This window comes from Lepisosteus platostomus, chromosome 4, assembly GCF_059453375.1.
Source record: "Lepisosteus platostomus isolate fLepPlt1 chromosome 4, fLepPlt1.hap1, whole genome shotgun sequence".
Lineage (NCBI taxonomy): Eukaryota > Metazoa > Chordata > Actinopteri > Semionotiformes > Lepisosteidae > Lepisosteus > Lepisosteus platostomus.
Window position 1 is genome coordinate 8,787,966 of NC_142614.1, and position 23,266 is coordinate 8,811,231.

A 23,266-nucleotide genomic window follows, 5' to 3' on the forward strand; every position below is an offset into this window, starting at 1 on the left:
ACGTGTAGAAGACACCCGAAGAAGGCTCCACGGCCGAAACGTTGCGTTTTCTTTATTCTCTTTTCAGCAGGGAATAAACCTATGACTTGTTCCTTTGCAGCCTACGCATGCTGACGCAGCTCCCCACCTGAACCTTTTAAAATGTACAGATACACTGGATCTCCAGGACCACGACTGGTCAGCCGTTATTCCTGGAGAGGTCCGGTCTGTTAAGTGACACACGTCAGTTTCTAAAGACCGAGAACAACTGCAAACTAGTGATACATTAATCAAGCAATAATAATAATAATAATAATGTAACGCTTACGGCCGACAGGCGCTGTGTAAGAGCCGGCGTACCAGAGCGGGTGACGTCACCGCCCTTCCCTGTGATAGCAGGACCACAGCTACTGGGCTGTAGAGAGATCTCTCTTTGGCTCACGGGGCTAGGTCACTGCAGAGAGACGCGGAAGTCCCGGGTTCGAGCCCCGGACGGTGCAGGGGCCGACCTAATGCGGCAAGGGCGCCCGCCTGAGCCCCCGTTGCGTTACAATAATAATAATAATAATATTTACTGGAATATTCTATAATAATTATATATATTCTTCAGAAAACGATTTCATGGCGATAGTTATACGCAATAGATAACGTACTACTGTCCTAAATACGACAGCTTTTTACAACCTCGATGCGCCGAAAATTCAGTTACTTTGGCGCCGTCTCGTGGCCGGATTATAAATAAAAATGTATCCGCTACGGGTTTCACAGCTTTTCTCACTTTACCGCAGGTCAATAAATAGTTGAAGAGTAGGCCCCCGTTTTCACTCCATCGAGCGCCGTTACACATTTAAACAAGTAAATTTGAGTAATTAATCCGGCACAAAGCCCAGCCGCCTCCAGGACCTACAGCACACGGAGCACTAGTAAAAACAAACAAGAGGGTTTATTGTGGATCTAGTAGAAATTTATTTGAAATATCGAAAATAAGTGACAAAAAATGAACAAAACGCTCGCAAACACACAAAAGAGAGGGAAAAAACAAGTACAAAGTGTAAAGGCAGTATTTTGCCAGGTCTCTTCATCAGCACCTTGAGGTCGGGTTAAAAAAAACTCCTCTTGGAGCTCCAGTTGTGTCTGCGATATGGAGAACCTCCCCACAAGTAATATTCAGGCTCATTCATGCACAACCCCCCCCCCCCAGCTTCAAGAGGGGTAACGTATCGTACACTGCAGTGGGTGCAAACCCCCGACTCTCGGCTTTTCTCCACCACCACAGGGGAACAGGCAAGACCGGCAGGGCATAGCGGATAGCGGTCCCATCACCTGCAGGCCCCTGTTTAAACATTACCGCTGAAGGATGGGGGGGGGAAGACTACATTGAACATACAAGCGTCAGGAATTAAAGGTGTTGAATTAGTGTCGGTGTGAAACCAAAATGACTCAAAATAAGGATCAAGTACCCAGATAGCAGTCCCATCCACAAAAACTGTGCCCCCCCCCCCACCAAAGCCCCCACCCCCCACCCACTCGATACAGAACGCCAAAAATGCAACCTTCTACCCCCAAAACCCCCAAGACAGTGAGGATCCGTCCGACTGCCTGTCCGAAGGGTTAGTGCAAGTTAATCTGGGCAAGGACATTCCGGGCGTGGTGCTGGAAATAAAAACCGCTCAAGTCTTTCGGCCTCATGACTCCGCTGTTCCTGCTGGGACTCCTCACCGCCTCGTCTGGGGATCTGTTCCCCCCAAAAATGATCTTCCCTAAAGGCACAATCCACAGCTGGTCACCAATCCAATAGTACCGTCCAGGACTGGAGCTGCAGCAACTAATGAGCTCAAGTAAATAGTCCTTCGGAGCTGAGATATGGCTTCCTCGAGCAGAAAGGACAGGAAGTGCTGCGGGGAAGCACGTTCACATTGCACCTGGTTCCTCAGCATGGGCGCAACAGGTAATTGCGGTCCGTCGGGATAACTTCCTGGCAATCAGGCCTTGGGAAGACACGTTGCTGGAGGAGGGGGGAGTGTCAAGGCCAGGGGCCAGAGTGACGGACAACGATCTGCCCAGGGCCCAGTGAGGAATCATCGGATGATCCTCGACTACACAGCAACTGAAACTTACCAGACGGAATGCTGCAGGTAAGCTCTGCCTCCCCTGATTCAGGACAAGGAGTTTTAAAGACCAGTGCTGGTAGAGTATCCCAGCCTGGACCAGGAATCGGGGGTCGAGATCCTCTTCTGTTCTACTCCATGGAAAATGCCTCCTCGCCATCATCCTTATTCTTCAGCTGCAGCATCAAATAAGTATAAAGGGGGCGTAATGGGGTTAAATGCCCACACAGGAAAACCTGCGGATATTCTTTCTGCTTCCCTGAACACTCTCTTGGCAGGACAGGATGTTTCAAAGCGTCTGATGAATAACATCAAAGGAACATTTCCAGTTACGCAGAACACCGCCGGTGCTTCTCCTCTGTGCTGCCTGATGACTTGCGATGACTTTTTTTGGCCTAATTTCCCCAAAGTCTTATCCCGAGGCGAGAGAAGTTGATGTACCCTAAGCAGAAATAATCAATAGCACTGATCAACTGTTCACTCACCCGATCGGTGGTGGGAACAGAGAACAGCCAAACAGTGTGGCTCATTGCGTGTACCTAATTAAGCAAAGGCGTGACATTTGACTGACACGGTTCATTCACTTCGCATTTCACGAGATCTTTCAAATCCAGTCCTGCCTCACAGCATTTCTGTGGATCAGATCATGGATTCCCTTGCAGACGGCCTCCAGGCTCTTTCAGGTTGTGGAGAAGGATAGAGAGGTCCCTTTCAGCCCTAATCTAATCAGTCTCGCCCTTCCCCCGGGAGTGGGTCCATTTCCGATCTTTTATGTGAATCCGTCCGGCACCAGATCTCGAAATGAATCCCCAAAGATAAGTCAGAGTCTGATCTTTCTAGATGAAGCTGCCAGACGCCCAAAAACCCTTTTCTCAGAAAGCAACGAGGGGGCGGAGGGCAGGGAGTGAATGAACAGCTCCCACCGACGGCGACGTCCGTTCGGTAAGAGGCCTTGTGATCGCGCCGCCGCGACGGCCCGAACGGAAGGCGTCCGGGTTGGAACAGCAGCCGGGCTTGTGCGTGGTTAACATCCCAGGACCGACGTTCTAACTCCTGGGCCCTCTGAGGGCGTTCATCCCAGATGGGCTCCCCGTGACTCGTTGTCTCCCAAGCAGGGGGCGCGTCCCGGGAGCCGTGAGAACCGCTGCCGTGGTCTGCAGGACCCGCAACGGGCCGGGGGAGGGGGAGGGGGAGGTCTGGCTCGGGTCGGGCTTCTCTTGCGTGGGGGGCAAGGAGGAGGACTAAAAAAAGCACCCGTTTAGGAGATTCCGGCGCCACTATTTCACCATTTAGCAATCCTCCATCACCGTTTGGCTTGTTCGGTTCCTTGTCTTTTGTTTTCTCGGCTACGCTAGATTCGTACTCAATATCCACGGGGGATCAGGGAATCGGGGGACCCTTGCCCCCATCCTGCCACTTCTACAACACCCCCCCTCTCCCCCCACCCCACCCCAGGGAGCCACGACGGGGCGGGCTACATGACGTCCACGAAGAACTCGCTGGGGTTGCCCATGGCCAGGTGGAAGGACTGGCGGCTGGCGGTGAGCTCGGGGGGCACAGAGCCCAGGTCCCTGGTCGGGGGGGCCCCGGGGGGCCCGCCAGGGGTGGACGTGGGGGGCAGGGCGTGCGGGTGCAGGTGCCCCGCGTGGGGGTGGGGGTGGGGAGCCAGGCCGGGGTGGGGGTGTGGCTGGGGCAGCATCATGACCATCATGGGGTTGTAGGGCAGGGGGATCCCGGGGGAGCCGTAGGGGAGGTGGGGCGCGGGGGCGCGCTGGCTGTGGTGCGAGCGCTGGCTGTGGTGGCTGTGCTCGCTGGGCGTGGCCGAGCCGTGGTCCCGCCTCAGGCTGCTGCGGGTGGAGTACTCCGATTCGCTGCCGCTGCCTGAGCGCGAGTCCGCCCCGCCCCCTCCGCCACCCCCGGAGGACTTCTCCTCCCGGCTGCCCCCTCCCCCGCCCGTGCTGCTGCCCCCGCTGCCCCCTTTACCCCCCCGGCGCCTCTCCCCCTCGCTGCGCGTCGACCCGCTGCTCCGGCTGCCTGCGGACAGAGAGAGAGAGAGACAGGTGGAACGTGAGGAAGGGGCGGGCGAGAGAGAGGAAGAGGAGGGGAGAAGGACGAAGGCGCGGCCCGTACCCTCGCTGTGCTGGCTGCCCGTGCTGCCCTGGGTGTAGCTGTAGCTGGAGAGTTCGTGGTAGGGGGGCGGCTGGCTGGAGTAGGGGTGGGGGTACTGGTAGGGGAAGGAGTGCAGGAGCGGCCAGGGCGTGGCCCCCGGGAGGGGCAGGGGGGCCAGGGTGTCCTGGTCCGAGGCCCCGCTTGAGCCGTCGTTATCGTTCAGGGACAGGTTGGCCATGTCTGCGGTCGGAGAGAGAAGACAGCGACAGAGAGAGAGAGAGAAAGCATGTGTCAGCCCCGTGCCAGACCGGATGACATCACCCCCAGCCGCCCGGCTGGCAGTACAGCGCCCCCTGCTGGGCGGGACTCACAGTTCTCGCAGTCGCTGAAGTCCCCGAAGATGTAGTAGCACTGCTCGGAGAAGGTGATCTTGTTGACGGTGTGCCGGATGAAGCCGGCCTTCAGCAGGTTGCTGGCATACTTGCGAGCCTCTCGGCGGTCCTGGAAGCCCTCGATGTGGTGATAGAGCCACTCCACCACGTCTGAGCCTGGAGACACATTCACAGTCAGCACAGCAACTATGCTGGGCATCGTCAATCAGTGTCACTGTACACTGTACTCCCTCCCCATCCCTCTGTCCCACTCTCCCTCCTAATCTCTCACTCTCTCACCCAGGAAGGCGTTGGGAATGGTGATCTTCAGCCACATCCTGTCTCGCACCTCCAGCCCGGATTCAGGGGACGCCATGGCCTTGGCGACAGACGCCATATCCGAGTGCAGCGACAGGTTGAAGTCGTCAAAACCTGGCGGGACAGCAATGTCAAGGAAGGCATGAACAGATGCCCAGATCTCCCAGTCAGAACAGTCCCAGATCGCCCCTGGATCTCCCAGTCAGAATAATCCCAGATCGCCCCTGGATCTCCCAGTCAGAACTGTCCCGGATCGCCTCTGGATCTCCCAGTCAGAACTGTCCCGGATCGCCCCTGGATCTCCCAGTCAGAACTGTCCCGGATCGCCCCTGGATCTCCCAGTCAGAACTGTCCTGGAGCCACTCTGGATCTACCAGTCGGAACAGTCCCAGAGCACTCCCCGATCTATCAGTCGGAACAGTCCCAGAGCACTCCCGGATTAAACCTCTGAAACTGGTAATGCAAATGAACCCGAAGAACCTCAGTACCGCCCAATGAAAGCTCTGGCTCTGGAACAGTCCAGTCCTAGATTGTCGTCTCCGTGTTGCACCGTTCTGACTGGAGGGAGGCCGGCGGCCGAGGCGTGCAGGTGGAGAATCGGGGAGGGGGGGGGGGGGTTGGACTTACACTTACGTTCGGTCTCGGTGACGGAGCTGCTGGAGGTGATGGTGCTGAGGGAGGAGCTGCCAGGGTAGGGAGGGTAGGCGCCCGTCATGGCCACCGAGTGCGACACCCAGGCGGCGGGGTCGATAGGCCGGATGGGCTCGTCTGGGAAAGGGGGCAGACGGGGAGGAGAGAGGGACAGATGAAAGAGACGAGGGAGGAGAGTGAGACCAACGATTGGGGATGGGCCCATTTCTCAAGTCACAGAGCCGTCAACGGGCAGCGGCACAGCGCCAGGCGGATGCAGGCTGGCTTGCGTGGGGTGAGACAGGGCGCCGGGGGGCTATACTCACTCCGGGGCAGGGTGAAGTAACCCTGCGGAGAGGGGTCCCAGCACTTCGCCACCGTCAGGATGATGGGCCTGAAACACACAGCGAGAGGAGTTTAGTTGCTCGAATCTAATCGCTACTCACTAGACCCAAAAGCCCCAATCAACCCCTGAGCTGCCCAAACCACAGCAGATGAGGAACTAGCCAGGCGACCCGACGATCTCTCCCACCGCGCACTGCGCTGTAGCCAGCTGCAGAATGAAACTGGTGCGATTCAGACGGCCCGCGAGGGCGCGGGAAAGGGGGATTGCAAAGGCTTCTGGGACGGAAGGCAGGGCCACACCGCCACCAGGGCAGGGAGAGACGCCCAGCGTAGCAAGTCTGAGGTCACCCCTCTTCTATCTCACCCCCTTCCCCCCAATTTTCACTTGTGGGTCTCGGTGAGGACCCCCCAACTATCCCCCATCTTAACCTTCGGGCACGACACCTTTTGCTGGTTGTTCTAAGCACAAACGTTCTGCAAGACCGGGGTTCGAGAACCCTTCAGATCTCGCCCAGACATGATCATTTGCAGACAGGACTCTTAAATGATAACAGCAAGGGCGCGCCTCTTGCCTTGCGGGAACTGGGATGCGCTTTCCAAACTGGACCAGATTCCTTTCTGTTCAGAGCTCAGTGAATGAGCCCCTCCTTCTACCTCTGTACCTGGTCTTTTGGTGTGTGAGCTCCCATTTCTAATTGTATCCATCGCGCTGTTCCGAACCGCTATTAAAACACAGAAAGCGATCGGGTAAGGTAACGCCCGCGGACAGGACCAACACCAAGCACCCACCCCGGCTTGTGCACGATCTCCCGGAGGACTCTGACAGCGTCGTCGTTACTCATGTTCTCGAAGTTGATGTCGTTCACCTGGGGGGGTGAGAAGGAAGACAAGAGAGGTTAACCACGGCTCATTTAGTGTCTGCCTGAAACGGACTTGTGGTTCCTCTCTTGCAGTGATGGTGACAGCATCAGAGGGGATGGTGGGGGGGCTGCCTAGACTACACGAGCTCAACCCTGCCAGAGGCACACTTACCAGCTGAGCCACAAGGGGGAGCCCTTCCATAAACTTAACTGTAATCACTTCAAACTCTCTTGCCTTGGGCAACAATAAAGGGGTAATGACAGCTCTTTGTATCATCAGCTTCATCAGAACCTCTTCATTTTATTATCAGTGTAACCAAAAATGTTTTTTTCTACATTGTTTTTAACATCTTTATAAACATTATGATCCATATACAGTTTACCTCAATCATGTTGCCTGTGACCTCAGTGTCTGCAGTTTTTCACTGCTGACTAGCTCTCTAAATTCTTACATGAACACCAAATTTGTTTAACTGTACTTTTCAGCTGCAGTGTTTATTTTTGTTGCCAAACTGAATAACCAAACCTGAAATCTCAGTAGTTTAAAAGAATTGAAAATAACACAACCATTTAATACGTCTAATTTTTAGTTTGCATTAAGTAGGTCAGGAGACAAGTCTCCTGCTCCCACGTCTCCTGGCTCGATCCTGCCTGTGACTGCCCCTTGCCTTAGCAGGCAGAGCGGTGGATCTGCGCCTGTGGCTGGAAGGTTGGGCTCCGTTGGGCCCCTGAGCAAGGCCCTTAACCCCAACTGCTCCAGGGGTGCCGTACAATGGCTGACCCTGCGCTCTGACCCCAGGCTTCTCTCTCCCTGTCTGTGTGTCTGTGTGTCTCATGGAGAGCAAGCTGGGGTATGCGAAAAGATAATTCCTAATGCAAGAAATCGTAAAGGGTTAATAAAGTGATGTTATTATTATTATTATTGCCCAGCCCACTCACTTGGAGCAGCATGTCTCCTGACTCAATCCTGCCTGTGACCGCCCTTGCCCCGCCCACTCACTTGGAGCAGCATGTCTCCTGACTCAATCCTGCCTGTGACCGCCCTTGCCCCGCCCCTTGCCCCGCCCACTCACTTGGAGCAGCATGTCTCCTGACTCAATCCTGCCTGTGACCGCCCTTGCCCCGCCCCTTGCCCCGCCCACTCACTTGGAGCAGCATGTCTCCTGACTCAATCCTGTCTGTGACCGCCCTTGCCCCGCCCCTTGCCCCGCCCACTCACTTGGAGCAACATGTCTCCTGACTCAATCCTGCCTGTGACCGCCCTTGCCCCGCCCCTTGCCCCGCCCACTCACCTGGAGCAGCATATCTCCTGGCTCGATCCTGCCATCAGCCGCCACAGCCCCGCCCTTCATGATGGAGCCGATATAAATGCCACCGTCGCCGCGCTCGTTGCTCTGGCCCACGATGCTGATGCCCAGGAAGTTATACTTCTCTGCACAGGGAGGGAGAGACAGAGAGATGACCCTGCGATCAGGTGGGAGAGTCGAACTGCGCCTGCTTCAGAGCCGCAGTCCCCACAAATGCTGCACAAACACTTCTGCTCCATCTCACTAGACCACTGGTTCCCAAACCTGGTCCAGGATTGCCAGGGATTTAACCTCATGGGCACCAAACCAGCTATTTCAGTCCTCGAGAGAATTCCTGGAGGGTTCACATGTGCTTTTTCAATTCGAACATGAATCAGAAGTCAAAGAAAACAACAGGTCTGACTTCTGATCCGAACAGATCAATTAAGTAATTCAGAAAGGAGCTGGACTAAAAATCAGCGCTGGAGCAGCCTGACCGCGGGAATTTTCACAGGTCACTTCTTCGAGAACAGCGCCACCTGTCTGTTACAGAAGGAGGGCTGTGTGAGACAGGGAGGGGCCTGTACTCACCCATGTTGAGAGTGACAGTGATGATGTTGAGGGACATCGTGGAGTCGGTGACGCTGCTGAAGGAGGAGGCCTGTAACAAAACACACTGCACCGTTACACAGAACAGCTATTGGCACTGAAGCCGAAAACTCTGCATTGCCCTGGCACAGAGCACAGTCACAAAGCTCTAGACTCTTACAGTCCCTGCAGAGTACACTGCTGAAGACAGAGGCATACAGTTATGAGCAAAACATTCAATTACAGGTAAAACCAGCTTCATCCCTTCCCAAAAGGCACGGCTGTTGGCAGCGCACTTACCCTCTCCAGGCGCGGGGGGCGCTGTTTCCGGCGGCGGCGATGTCGTTTCAGCAGCCGGGATGCGGTGCTCTGCTCCGTGGAGCTGCTGAACCTGTCGGAGCACAGCCAACGTCACACCGTCATACCGTCATACCGCCAACCAGAACCACCCCCTGCATTTTCATTTACATAACACCCCCTCTCCTGTCAGGCACTGAGGGCTCACAGTGTGACAGTGAGAGACACCCCACTCCTCCAGTAGGGACCCCTCTCCTGTCAGGCGCTGGGGGGCTCACAGTGTGTCAGTGAGGGACACCCCACTCCTCCAGTAGGGACCCCTCTCCTGTCAGGCACTGGGGGGGCTCACAGTGTGTCAGTGAGGGACACCCCACTCCTCCAGTAGGGACCCCTCTCCTGTCAGGCACTGGGGGGGCTCACAGTGCGTCAGTGAGGGACACCCCACTCCTCCAGTAGGGACCCCTCTCCTGACAGGCACTGGGGGGGCTCACAGTGTGTCAGTGAGGGACACCCCACTCCTCCAGTCAGGAGATTCCAACTTGAGAGGTTGGAAAATGCAAAAACATGTGCAAAACCAAAAGCCCGTCTTCAGGAAGTGAAACCTGCAACAAAACCCCGAGCCCCAGCCACAGCTGACCTGCTCATGGTGTCGTCATCGTCCGAGTCGCAGAAGCTGGTGGTCTCTAGCTCGCTGCTCATCACAGTGGTGGAGCTCTCGTAGCCCGCTAGGTGGCGCTCTAACCTGCTCTGCCCGTTCTGCCGAGGACCTGCCGACAGCCGGGAGAGGGGAGGGGTGAGTAAAGCTCCCCAAATCTCCAAAGCCGAACCCCTGCCTCTCCCAGCAGCAGGAAACGCCCCCCTTGGCGTTCCCCCCTTATTTCCTTTTGATGTCAAATTTCTCACATTTTCAAGCAGCGTGGAGCTGCGCTCCCCACCCCGGAAAACACACCCAACAGCGCAGCACTGGGAGTCAGCAGTGTCACCCGAACGCCAGTGCCGCTGTCGCTGTGCCCCGTCCAACTCCACACACATACGAATGGAAGCAGGACTGCATCCACCAGGGTGCGCCTAACCGTTTTTTGTTAAAGAACCCAAAGCTTGGAGACCCGTGTTGTGGGCACCCACAACTCTTGGTGTAAAGAACTGTTTCCCACCCCCCCGCCTCAAACCAGTTTCCTTTGTGGTTCCAATTCTGATAGCCACGTTCCTGGGTCTCCATAGACTCAGAAGTCACTCTCTATACCCCCTTACAACTTAATACACTTGGATCCCATTGCTCCCAACTGAAGAGACGCAGGCACCCTCTAGTGCATACTGCCCTGGGGCCGCGACACGAGGGGCGGGGCTCACCGTGCGGCTCCAAGCTCTCTCTCCGGCGCGGCCTCTCCCTCCTGCAAGACACCACCGACTCCGTCTCCGTGTGGTCGTCCAGGTTCTCCAGACTGCCCGCCACGTTGGGGCTGCAAAACCGCAGTCGGCAGACACCAGGGATTTAACACGACTCGGACCCCCGTTTCACTCATTCAAACACAAACGCTATCAACGCTATTATTTCATCAAGAGGACACGAACACCCCCTACTGTACTACAAGCTTATTACTCTTTTTTTGTAACCATCTCCCCCCCCACCCCCAACTTTGGACGACTTGTTTATTTTTTTCAATCCCTAATTCTTGTTCTTATTAGACAATAATGGGGAAAAAAAATCTTACATTCACCAAAAAAAAATACTGATATTCTTAACATCCAGTGCCATCCAGTTTCCCCAGTAAATGATATGAAATCTTTTCAGACGTCCGGGGGGGGTAAGACTTACTGGAAGGAGGGGGGCCGGGAGTCGCCGATACCCCCAGGGCGCTCCGCGGGGGGCGGGGGAAGCGGAGGAGGGGGTGGGGAAGGCTCGGCGCGGACCTCCACTGGGGGGGGCGACGGCTCCGTCTGGGGGCTGTCCGAGGACACCAGCTGTGAGCAGAGAAGGCAGGACGATTGAGCGATGAGGAAGGACGGAGAGAAATCTTCCCCTTATTTTAATTATTAAAAAAAACTTAGGGGAACCTAAAAGCAATTACTGCCCGTGACATGGCCTAAGGATCTGTTTCTGTGCACCCTAAATCATCTCCTCCCCCCCCTCCCCAGCACACCTCCTGGCAGCCATCCCTGGGAGAAAAGCCCTTTGCAGGACAGGTCGCCTGGGAGCTGGGAGACAGGAGGCGTGTGCCTTCACCCCTGGGCGGAAGTCCTCACCCATGACACAACTCTTCCGTTGAAGCAGGGAAGCTTGGCGCTGTCATCCGATATCTCTTCCTTCACCACCCTGGGACACAGAAAAGTAGACGGATCTAACTTTGATACACTTCGTCACACAGGCAGGTGTGCTCGAGACTGGACTGCACAGCTTCTTCTGGCGCCCAGTGGAGGAGTATAAGAAAGGAGAGCATTTGGACCTCCTAACCCGTTTGATAGCAAGTAGTTCATTGATCCAAGGGTCTCATTTGGCCATTTCCTGAAGGAAGCCAGTTTCAACCCCATGGCAGGGTAGTCTGTTCCACTCTCCCACCACCCTTCGTGTAAAGAAGTGCCTCCTGCTCTCGGTCTTAATTGCACTTCTCCTTAATTTCCACTTGTATCTTCTGGCCTGTGTTTCACTGTTCATGCTGAGCCAGTCTAAGTCTAACCGCTAACCTTTAGTTGGGCGGCACAGCACGAGCATGGCTTGTAGAGACTGCCTGAAAATGAGAAAGGAGAAATGCAATGATTCGGCCTTCTTGACGTGTAAAGAAGACGCCAAAGGTGGCTCGTCAGCTGAAACGTTCCCCTGCTCTTCCTGTTCACATATACACCCTTGTGTTTTTCTCAGGGGTTATTGCTCCTTTAAGCATTTTTACACCCTGAAATGGCTCTAAAGGAGCTTTATGACATGGATTCTGTTCAAGAGGTGCAAGCCCAGAGGACGAGTGGGGTTAGTGATCCGCGAGACAAAACCTCTCCCGCTGGAGAGGACCGGGACAGGCAGGTGCTGTTGGAATAAAACGCTGTCTTGTTCCTCGGCCTCTTCTGCCCTTTCCTACTCTGGGCCTTGAAAACCAGCACGTTTCTCAGCTCATCCGAGACCAAGCCATCTCCCGGCCCACTCCCGTTCTGTCTCTGTCCGATTCCAACGGTTTTTCCTGGGAAGACAGACGGGGGCCCGACAGAGCTGCCGGGTGTGTTTTTTCCCTTGCCGGAGAACGGCAGCATTTGTGTTTGCGAGGAGACGGTTTTGCCCGCTGGCTGTGATCCAGTCCGCTCCCTCCCGCACTGCCAGGACACCCGCGTGCTGCACCCCACAAACACCCCTCGACAGGCTGGGGAACCCACTGCACGGCCACCAAGCGCCCCCCCAAAAAACGAGTGTGCACCTGAGAGAGACTGGGGCAGAATTGAGGGGTGACACATTCACGTCACTGTCTGCACAGACCCCCAACACTATCGTACAGCACTCGATTTGGGGCCAGCAGCTCTATCCCCCTGCAGCTCAGCAGGTGTGAGCCTGGCCAGTACCTGGATGGGAGACTCCTGGGAAAGCTAAGGCTACTGCTGGAAGAGCTGATGAGACGTTAAACTGAGTCTCTCAATGACTCTCTGTGGTCATTAAAAATCCTAGGATGTTTCTTGAAAAGAGTAGGGGTGTTACCCCAATGTCCTTGGCAAGTTTCCCCCTGGCCTTTACCAGTCATGGCCTCCTAATAATCTCTGAACTGGCTTCATCACTCTGTTCTCCTCCCCACTGAGAGCTGGTGTGTGAGGGTGTACTGGTGTACTATAGCTGCTATTGCATCATCCAGGTGGGGCTGCACACTGGTGGTGGTGGAGGGGAGACCCCATTACCTGTAAAGTGCTTTGAGTGGAGTGTCCAGAAAAGCACTTAAAGTGAAAGATATTATTATTATTATTAATAATAATAATAATAATAATAATAATAATAATAATAGATACAATGTACATGCACTTTGTAATTCATTATATGGGCCTTTTGCTTCTTTTATTCTTTGGAATATTGCGATACCATGTTTTTTACCGGATTTATCTGGAATGTATTCTCCCTCGCACTGCCTGCTGCATAAATTGCCTCTTGGGGATGAATAAGGTGCTTTGAATTGAACTGAACTCCCTGCCCCCTCTTTCCACTGGTGCACCAGTGTGTCGGTTATTGAGCACACAGCCACTAGGTGGCAGCACCCACATCACGGGTGAGGTTAGAAGGGCTGTGAAGCTGGCCCTCCTACCAACAGCACCAACAGTGAAACCCCCGGCATTCGGCACTGATCCACTCGTGCTGGTTTTGCTTCCTTCGTTCTCCACATGCAGCACCTTGTTCTGTCGGGGATGCGATGCCACTCAGCCGCCGGAAAAAGGCGCTATATTGCGGGAATGAGAGCCCCTCAGAAGCTACTTTCAACAGCACAAACCGCACAGGCAGGGCACTACAGAATGAGACGGGTTCGGCTCTCCCGTGGCTTTCTGGAGGGGCAGGGTGGTGAGCGACGTCAGATCCCCAAAGATTTAAGGCGCTATATCTCGGGAGAACGAAAGCAGCACAAATACTTTCTACAGCACTCACGAATGGGCTGGGTTTCCCTGTCGGTGCTGTTTATAAGGGGGGCAGCTTCAAGGAGTGGATGTAGGAAGAACAGGGGGCCTCTCAGGACTACAGTGGAGTCTTAGATCAGCCCTGCAGAGCTGCCAAGCTGAACAAACTGCACGCACTTACTGGACAGCACTTAGTGGCTGTTGAACACATTCCAACGAGAACAATGATTCAATAACAATCCATCCACAGAGTTTCCACAGAGGCTGGGGGACACGTCCACTGGAGTATGGCAGTCACGTGGGCAGAGAGAGGCTCCGGGCCTCGGCGATCACAGAGATACTAAGGATCTTCTAACTGGCCCTGTAAAAATCCATCACACCCTTAAAGCAATGGTAGAAAATTACTGGAGGAAGCCTCCGTCCCCACAAAAGCAACACAGTACATTCTGAGAAGATCCTGTCCTCAGGACAGGCTGCGCACACAGACACACACACACAGACACACACACACACACACATCTGCATTCGTATAGATGTGGGAAGGTTTATTCTGTTCTCCTCTCCTGTTCCAAGCTCCGCACGGGGCAGACACAGACCCAAAGCAAACACGTCTGGCAGATTCTGATTTAAAACAAGACAGGATGGGGTCGATTCCAGACTTTTCGTTCCAACTCCCTCATCAAACCCATTCCGTCTCCACAGAATAACACAGGCATGATTATTAACTGCCAATACTGCTGCGTGCACACTCGCCACACACACAAACACACTCCCTGCTGCCAGTACTGCTGTGTGCACACTCCCCACACACGCAAACACATGCAGTACATACCCCCCACACACACACAGGCATCCTGCTGCCCATCCTACTACACACAAACACACAGTTTCCACACGGAAACACACACCGGCCCCTGCTGCCAGTAATACTGCACACACATTCCCCACACACCTCACACACACACACACAAACACATACACACTCCCCACATACACCCTGCTGCCAATACACACCTCACACTAGCACCCTGCCGTCAGTTTTACTGCACACACACCTCACACACAGACACACAACCCACACACCCAAGCATCTTGCCGTCAGTTTTACTGCACACACCTCACACACAGACACACGACCCACACAAGCACCCTGCTGTCAGTATTACTGCACACACACACACAAACACATACACACTCCCCATAAACACCCTGCTGCCAGGAGTACTGCACACACACTTCACACACACAAACACATACACACTCCCCACACACACCCTGCTGCCAGCACTACTGCGTGCACACACACACACACACACAGGCAGACAGTGGGATCATTCCCTGCAGCACCTCCACATCTGTCCTTCATTACTGTCTTGCAAACACACACACGCAAATGAAATGGCTGGCCTGCGTTACACCGAGCTCCTCCCGACTTCACACACTCATCCGATTGGGGCTGAATTAACTCCACACAGCTCCACAGCCCCCCCGCGGCGTCCCTGGGGGGGATTCGTGTGTGCGTGAGAGGGGGTGCCCAGATTCTGACCCCCGCCTGCGCTCAGAAACCCAGAAACCCACTCGGGCTCTCCCAGGGGGCCGTGGGAAACAAGACGCCTCCTCCCGCAGACCTCCAGACAAACACTCGGCCCTGAGCCCCCGCGCCCAGCGAGAGAGAGAGAGATCACACAGGACACGGGCGCAGGGGGGTCTTCTCCAACGCAGGGCGCGCAACGGGCGCCGAACCAAACCCACCAAGGAGGGGCGCAAACCGTTCCCGACGGCGAAGGAGCGGCATGATGCAAAACCGGCGCCCAGAGACAGGGGGCGCTATCTTCGCTTCCGTGCCGCTGCCGCCTCGGAGACCACGACCAGGCCCCACTGTCGGGGGGGACGGAAATCTCCCTTCTCCGCGGAGCAGGAGACCCGGAACGTCCATCCGCGGGCGGAGCAGGGCCTCCTGGGATGTTTCCCAGCTGCGTCAAGTCCGACAACCAGAGGAGCCTCTGCACTGATGCCCCACCTTAACTCCCCAAACACACACACACACACACACACACACACACACACACACACACACACACACACCGGCCACCCCCTCCAGGATCCCCACACCCCACCGACCCACCCCCACTGGCCTTCCTGTTGACTCTGCTCCAGCCTGGGCCCTCTCCAGACAGCCAGCAAATGGTCTGTCTCCGCCAGCCGCGCTTTGGCAGCTGTCCCTGTGTGTAAAACAACCACACAAAAAAAAAAAACAGGCCTGCAAAACCTGGCTGGAAAGCAAAGGAGATGGAATCTGGGGGACTGGGGAAGGGGCGCCGCTGGATGGGAGCAGGCCGATGGGGTGCGTCTCGGCACACCACCCACACCGCGCAGGGTTCGAATCCCAGCCCGATGCCAGTGAGCAAAATCCTCCAGGGTTCCGTTCTGCAGGGGGCAATGCAAGACTGGGGGGAGGGGGAGGGCCTGAGTGGAATCTACAGGGAAGTGCAGATGGAATCGAGGACAGGAGGCGCTTCTTTACACAAAGGGTGGTGGGAGTGTGGAACAAGCTACCCAGCACATGACGCTAAAGCCCATATCCTGGCTTCTTTCAGGAAACAGCTGGATGAGATCAGCAACCACACGAGATGTTTGCTGCTTTCGGGAAAGGACTTGGCACCCTGACTTCATTACCTGCTCTGGAGCCTCTCTCCCCAGCAGCCTGGACTGGCTCCGGGAGTAGGCAAGCGGTACAAACCGCCTGGCTGCACTGCGGAAGCCAGCACTCACTTCTAAGGGCCAGTTAACGGGAGCCCCCACCTCAAACTGTTTTGCTCAGCCTGGCATGATGTGCTTGCTTGGGGAAACGAGGGAGGGAGGGGTGCACAAGAGCACCGTCTAAGATGGGGGCGCTAACCTACTCACGCACTTGCCTCACAGCACAACACGTTTCTGCTCCATCAAAGGAGAGGAGGCCTTTTGACTCACTGGGTTCTGCGTCTGTCGTTTTCACACCTTCGGCTGGCCTCATGTGAAACAGCCCACACAGGGGCAATTCAGAGTCACCCTAACCTGCACGCTTTTGGGAAGAGGGCAGAAACTCACACACCCAAAGAAACCCCACTTGAACACTGGGTGACCGCGCAGACTCCACACAGAAGGTGACCCGAACTCAAATCAAACCTCGAACCCTGGAGCCGAGGTGCACTAGAGGTAACCACCACACCACTGTGTGCCATCCCCAAGCCCTGCCCTTTGGCATGTTTGCCACAGTAAGTCTGCAAAGGAACTGGTCTTGTGCTTACTGGAGCCTCCATTCCTACCGAGTTCCCCGAGATGCAGCCCTAACTCTGCTTTTACTGCATTATAGATCTCAGCTAACAATCGGCAAGGCTCCAGCCCGGACTTTCCTAATCTGCGATCTGATTCAGGACCTGATGGCAAAGGCGTCCCTGGGTCCTGACTCCCTGCCCGTGACTCGTCCAGCCTGGACTTTAATGTCCTCACACCTGGTGAAACTTATAGGGACACCAATAATTGGGAGGAAAAGGAAAACCACAGAACAAGCAAAAAGTGTTCTGCATTCAAAAACAACAAACTCCCCCCCCAGCATCTGTAAGAAGACCGAGATGGTCTTTGCTGGAACTATTCCATGCAGCTGTCCCCCGGGGCAGGGCGAGCGCAACCGCCAATTCCTTCCCCCGCTCACTTCCTCCAGAGCCTAACCCACATGCGCAAAGCAAGGTTCCAGCCCAGGCTTGTTACAATGCAGATCAGCGCAAGCTTCCCGTAACGAGACTTGTCTGCCCTTCCAGTCCGGACACACCTGCAGCAAACCCGGCTGACAAATTCCTGCTCCGACCCGTCTCCTGTCCCTGCGCGATGCCCCCTTGTCCAAATTACTAGAAAGATTTGAAAAACGTCTCTGGCTGGAATATTGTGTGCTCCACTGGCCCTGTGCATTAACTTTGTGCAAGGTTATCCCAGAGAGGATGCTTATTAAATCACAGTGGCCCCAAAATCTGCACAGAACGCAGGAACTTCTCTCTCTCTCTCTCCGGCCAGGCGACACAGTTTCATCATGTCTGCCCAAGAGGTGAGAGGTGACTGATTGATAGAGTGTGTGGCAGCTGTTCTGGAGTGATGAAGTGTCAGGGATTTAAATCAGGGTCCACCGCCGGCCCCCCTCCCCTCCACTGCCAACACGCACGCAATTCAAAACGTCATCTGAATAACCAAACGCAGCATCCCGCGGTGCCACTGTCTCGCCAGGCTGGGTGCGATCTGCTACAGCATGCGGGAGTGTTGAACAACACGCTCACCTCCAGCTGAGCCCACTCTGTACCTACAGAGCACCGGCTCAGCAGGGATTACCTGGGTGTCCTGAAACCAGCAGCTAGGAATAGATGAGGCTGCCACACTGCGGAAGAGTGTCTTGGAATGGGTACAGGAAAAAAAAAAAGGCAAGTACAGGTCATTCTTTAGCTAAGATTGCAACACACCCAGGTCAAAGGCGCTGAATCTCTCTAGTCCCAAACATCAAGGAAGATGAGGGGGCTCTATACCAGCTCCCCAGTTCCTGAAAGGCAACATGGCCAGGTCAGGACTGTGGACTGGACCTCAAGACCACATGTGAAGCAGAGACACAGGGGAAATTAAGCACAAGAAGGAAATTAAGAGGGAGCTCACTCAAGGATGACAGCAGGAGGCCCGTCTTTATACAAAGTGTGGTGGGTGGGTGGAACAAACCGCCCCACCGTGTGTCTTCAGCAGATCCTGTAAGAAACCGCTGAGTGAGATCTCCCTGCAGCCCAACCCGACTCCTTCCTACGGCAACCACTGCGTTCTTCAGTTCCGATGGGGAAATGTGCACAGAACCGCTCATCCGTGCAACGCTGCGTCCAGCTTTCCCCTCACTCTGTCTGTCAGGAGGCACAGCTGGAGCACACGCCTCCCGTTCCACTGTGCAATCAGTGGTCATTAGCAAAGATCGAAGGGTGACCCGCGGCTCTGTTGGGCCAGGATCACCCACTCCAGAGCACCCTGCAGGATACAGGCAACTCTCATTCTCAGGCCAGTAACTCCTCTTTTTCCTTATTGTCCCACAGGGGAAATTCTAATTACACAATACATTTAACACAACGTGAACCCACTAACAGATCATCGAAACACACGTAGGATGAGAAAGAAAATAAACATATAGAAAGCAAGATAAACAGTCAATTGTCCAAACTGAGCAGGTCAATAGCTGGGGGAATAAAAGATGACTTAGTTCTACTGCTCTTGAATCTAGGCAGTGTAAATCCTGAAAACCTCACACAATGCACATGAAGTTCCTGTTATTCCTGGATTATAATCTGTGACTGCTTCCAGAGACGTGATTCCTCAAGGACCCAAATCTCACCTTAATACAGCACAGAGCTGACGAAACAATGACACTCCAGGTTAATTATTTGCAGACATGCTTAAAGTCTTTGGCCGATGTACAAACAACGGGTAGGAACACAATCACACTCCTGCTCATTTACGGTCCAGTCCCCTCCAGTAGTTACATCGTTCCAGTCCTTAGCACGTGCATAAACATCAGGTACTATCCTGTACAATCCGCACTGAACACACACAAGCCTCTATGAGAAAAAAGTTCAAATGTAGTAAAAATAAAGAGCAACTTCCTCATCAGATTAGAAAACCTGGATTATCACAAACGTGGGAAAATGAGGATAATTAAGGAAAGAAGGTGGAGAGAAGCAGAATCTCAGCAGTGCCTCACGAGAGCCCATTGCTCTCGTGAAAAAACCGGGAAGAAGTTACTACGCCTCCATATTGCTCGGACAGCGAGGGATTGCTTCCTGCTTGCAAACCTAAACCTTGCCGGGAAACAGTCTGGTCGGCGGTGCGGGGGCACCGGGACAGGAGTAGACACCTACCGAACGGGGCCTTCGTCAGGGAAGGGCGACAGCAGAGAGCGGCCGAGGTTTCAGGGAGCAGACGCAGAAGACAGAACCGGGGAGCAGGGGGGAGAATCAGCTGGCATGTGGGGAGAGTGCTGGTGCATCATCCAGGTGGGGCTGCACACTGGTGCTGGCGGAGGGGAGTCCCCATCACTTGTACAGTGTTTTGAGTGGAGTGTCCAGAAAAGCGCTATATAAGTGTAAGGAAGGATTATTAGAATTTGGTCACTGTCTGATCAGGACTTTTTTTTTTTAAATCGAAGAGGATGTCCAGTAGATCAAGCTCTTCCGGTCTTCTCTGCCACGGGACTTTGATGCAGACCTGCTCCCTGATTTGCTGTAGCGCCTTTCCTAAAGCAGAAGCTAAGCGAGTAAAAGTCTCCGAAGGGGGGTGGGAGTTGTTGCTCTCACTGACAGGCCTCAGTAAATTGCAATTTACCCATAACAGCTAGACTGTGAACTCCCAGCAGCTGCCTTTCAGTCCCACACTGAAATCTCTACACTGGCTGCCTATAACGTCTCCTGTTCGATGGGGGATCTTGCGACTGACTTTCTTAAGCTTTAAAAGAGCCGGCCCCTGCATGTTCACACCGCCTCTTGGGCTCTGGTCAGCGCAGGCTGGCCCTTTGCTCACTGCGCTCGGGACTGAACCTCTGACTTTCTGAGACTCTCCCGTCGCTGCTCCACGGTTACGGGGGGGTGCCTTTCCTCAGACGCGACGAGACAAATTCTCGTTTTATTTATTTTTTGCCTTACTCTTTATCGTACTTTTTTGGGATTTTTCTTTATCACTATGCATATGCCATCTGTGGGTTTGGAAAGGCACTTTCTAAGTAAAAGCTATTGTTCCCGTTATTAAGAGGCGAGTCATGAGCAGTCCGGGTGGTAACACACAAAGCGAGGGCAAGCTTGGCTCCTCTGAGCTGCCACCGCGTACAGCGACTGCATTATCAGGACACTCTGAGGCTTCAAACTCATGTGACAGACGAGCTGCGGAACATTTGAAGCCATTAAGCAAAGCTGATGAATACCATGACAAAGGAGTTTAAAACCAGCAAAACCTCTTGAGCTACTTCCTTCAATGTAACCCTAGCTGTACTGTGCACTGCACACATGCACACAGAACAATACCAACACCCTGCCACTGAAGCAAACGAGTTAAGACAGTATTCTGCTCACTGAGCTCATGCGCTTCAATTTTTCCCTCAAGTCCCCAAGTCAGAACTGCTCGTACTGGGAATCCCCTCACACACAAACAAAACGGATGAAATTTCTTTAAACACACCCTGGGGGGAGGGGGTAAGGGGGGGGGGGGCGTTTTCCTGGGAGAGGCGAGTGGGAATTTGGGAAGAGAACATGCTAACTCCACACAGACGGGTGTCCCCGTCTGGAACTGAAGCCCAGACCCCCCTGGAGCTGGGAGGCAGCGGTGAGCGCCGCCATGACGCCTGGGAGAGAGAGAGAGAGAGGGCTTCCAAGAACAAAAAAAAAAAGCTGCAGACCGGGGCCGCAGATCTGAAGAGATCTCCCTTCGGCGTCTAAGCAGGAAACCTAAATCCTCAAATCGGCCCCGAATTGAGGAAATCGTAGAAATGAACGAGGTCATTTAAAAGGAAGCGGCTCTCGAAAAATGGAAAAAAGAGAGAGAGGGAGGGAGCGAGGGGGGTACTGGGAGGCAGAAATCTGGCGGAGTTTCCAAAAAAAAAAGATTTCACAACAGAAAAAAAGAAAGGATTAAGCAGGTAGTGAAAAAGAGCACTAATCCCTCTTAGAAAAGTTCTCTCGTCTGTGGGTTTTTTTTTTACTCCTTCTCGGGAGCCGAAGCTGTTCGTTTTGTTCGCTGGAATAATAGAAATTCCTACTTTTTTTTCTTTGCAAAGACAGACAAACACAGCACAGGAGAGAGAGAGAGAAACGGTACAATTTGGGAAGGGGGGGGGGGTACAGGCTACACCGCCACCCCACGTCCACACTCGCTGATTTTCTTTAATTACAGTAAGTCTGGAGGAAAACAAAAAAAATGAGGACGACTATCCTGGACTGCAGAAGGCGTCTCGCAAAAATCTACTGTAGATTTTCCCCGACCCCCCCAGAAAAAAAGACGGAAACCTTGTGTTTCTGCCGAAACGTGCTTCCCATTTTGTTAGTGGGGGAGGAAGCGTACGCGAGCTTTTTAAAGGTTTTCGTTCCTTAAATCCCCAAGGAATGTCAGCACAGGGGGGAAAAAGCACAGCAAAGTTTCAGAAACAAAGACGAACACCTCCACCTCTGCAAGCACATACAAAGCTGAATAATTTACCTTCTCCCTCGTTCGACCCCTGTGCTCCAAGCCCCTAGATAAAACAAATTGCGCGTCTTCGCAAAGGGTCAAAATCTATTCCCCCCCCCCCTTTCTTAATCCGACCTCCATTTAAGACGGGGGACCTGAGCGCAAGGAACCCCTCGAATTGCACCCGATGCCCTTCTCGTGTTCAAAAATGAATTCTCATTGAAACTACCCAACGGCGCCCGAAAGATACAGCCCCGCATTTTTTAGGGGAAAAAACAGCACGATAGCCACGTTCCCCGGCAGAGAACCCCTTGCACACATTTTTAAATCCGTTTCGTGTGTGTGTGTTTTATAACTGATCCTACAGATGTACTTTTGCACCGTGCCCTCCCGTACGGTAACAACCCGAGACACGCATCGCCCTCACCCGAAATCCTGATCCATAGATTTGAAGAAGAACTTGTAGTTCGGTTTGTTCAAGACCTGCTTGAAGTCCAGCAGCGTGATTTTCTCCGCGGCGATGGGGATTTTCACCAGATACGGCGTCTCCTCCTCGTCAATGTGGTAGATGATTTTCGTCTCCGCCATTTCCAACCTCTTTTCTGCGAACCGACGGGGGATGCCGAGCGGACACCCAGCTCGCTGTTGCGGCTGGATCGGTGTCGTGCGCGCCGGGCTTTAAGGTTACAAACTGAACTATCTCCGCTCTCCCACCCCCTCAACTTTTGCCGTGTTTCCCGAACCACAGCAGAGGAGGACGGAGGAAAGGAGTAGGGGCGGGCGGGGGGGGCAGACGGACGCCGGAAAAAAAATCAAAACAAAAACTTTCTAACAACTGAGGGGAAGGGGGGGGAGAAGAGTGAGAGAGGGAAAAAAAAACTTTCTCTGTAAGCCAGCGCGGCGTCTGACGTCAGGTGGGCGCCGCTTGCGTCCTGGCCGACGTGCCCCCTGCCCCCTTCCCCACACGTGTGCCGGCTAGTCGCGGGAGCGTAGAGGCCATAGGCCCACAGACACCTCCCCCCACCCCCCTCCCAATTCTCACTCGGGACCTGCGCTGCAGCCGGCAGCAAGTTCAAGTACACCCACGAGCGCTGGCGAAACCTCGGTCGCGCAATTCCCTCCTCCTCAAGCTGCATCCCTGCGAATCGCTCTTAAATCACCCACCTTGTGAGGGACAGTAAGTGAATTCGAAAAGCCCATTTCTTTGGGGTTCCAGGTGAACAGATGCTCCTCTAGAGTTTCAGCCAGTACTCCTTATACAAAGCACAATTCCCCTCTGTCTCCCCCACCACAGGAAAGAAACTTTATTCCAGGCCCCATGTCACCTCTCTACTGCTGCAGGGATGCACATGACAAAAAAAACGGTTATGTGTATCCCTTTTGAATTGTCACACACAAATCAACAACAAAAAAAAAAAAAAAAAAAAATCAGTTGTCACCAGCCTCCTGGCAGCGGTCATGTGACCATTTGCTGCATCACTTCCTGTTACCAAGGTTGCTGCAGGTGGTACCAGAGGCCCGGTTGGTTATGGTGAAGTACAGGACTCCATAAACTCTGAAGGAGGTTTCTCCTCCCCCATGAACCTGGCCCAGTGCTTATAGCT

At 54.0% G+C, this 23,266-nt stretch overlaps 1 protein-coding gene across 2 annotated transcripts; it reads right to left on the reverse strand.

Annotated features, from left to right (window-relative positions):
* Positions 1–921: 921 nt before the first annotated feature.
* Positions 922–22,652, reverse strand: dvl2 (dishevelled segment polarity protein 2). Of its 2 annotated transcripts, none has more exons than XM_088628181.1 (15): positions 22,090–22,652; positions 11,136–11,205; positions 10,708–10,853; positions 10,242–10,351; positions 9,529–9,658; positions 8,895–8,985; positions 8,598–8,667; positions 8,013–8,152; positions 6,650–6,726; positions 5,842–5,909; positions 5,513–5,653; positions 4,868–4,999; positions 4,568–4,744; positions 4,218–4,436; positions 922–4,121 (listed from the first exon to the last, which is right to left on the reverse strand). In XM_088628181.1, the coding sequence occupies exons 1-15, from the start codon at positions 22,248–22,250 to the stop codon at positions 3,562–3,564; spliced, it is 2,292 nt and encodes a 763-aa protein (XP_088484307.1). In that variant the 5' UTR covers positions 22,251–22,652; the 3' UTR covers positions 922–3,561. The 2 variants fall into 2 exon arrangements, with proteins under 2 accessions (XP_088484307.1, XP_088484308.1); XM_088628182.1 differs by having other exon boundaries at positions 5,519–5,653; positions 22,090–22,649.
* Positions 22,653–23,266: the final 614 nt, after the last annotated feature.

Excerpts from the sequence above, each read along its gene's own strand:
- dvl2 (XM_088628181.1), bottom strand. The coding sequence starts at position 22,250 with ATGGCGGAGACGAAAATCATCTACCACATTGACGAGGAGGAGACGCCG. Across the intron at positions 10,854-11,135 it reads ACGGAAGAGTTGTGTCATGG|CTGGTGTCCTCGGACAGCCC; the intron begins GTGAGGACTTCC and ends CTCTGCTCACAG. Across the intron at positions 4,745-4,867 it reads CATTCCCAACGCCTTCCTGG|GCTCAGACGTGGTGGAGTGG; the intron begins GTGAGAGAGTGA and ends ATGTGTCTCCAG.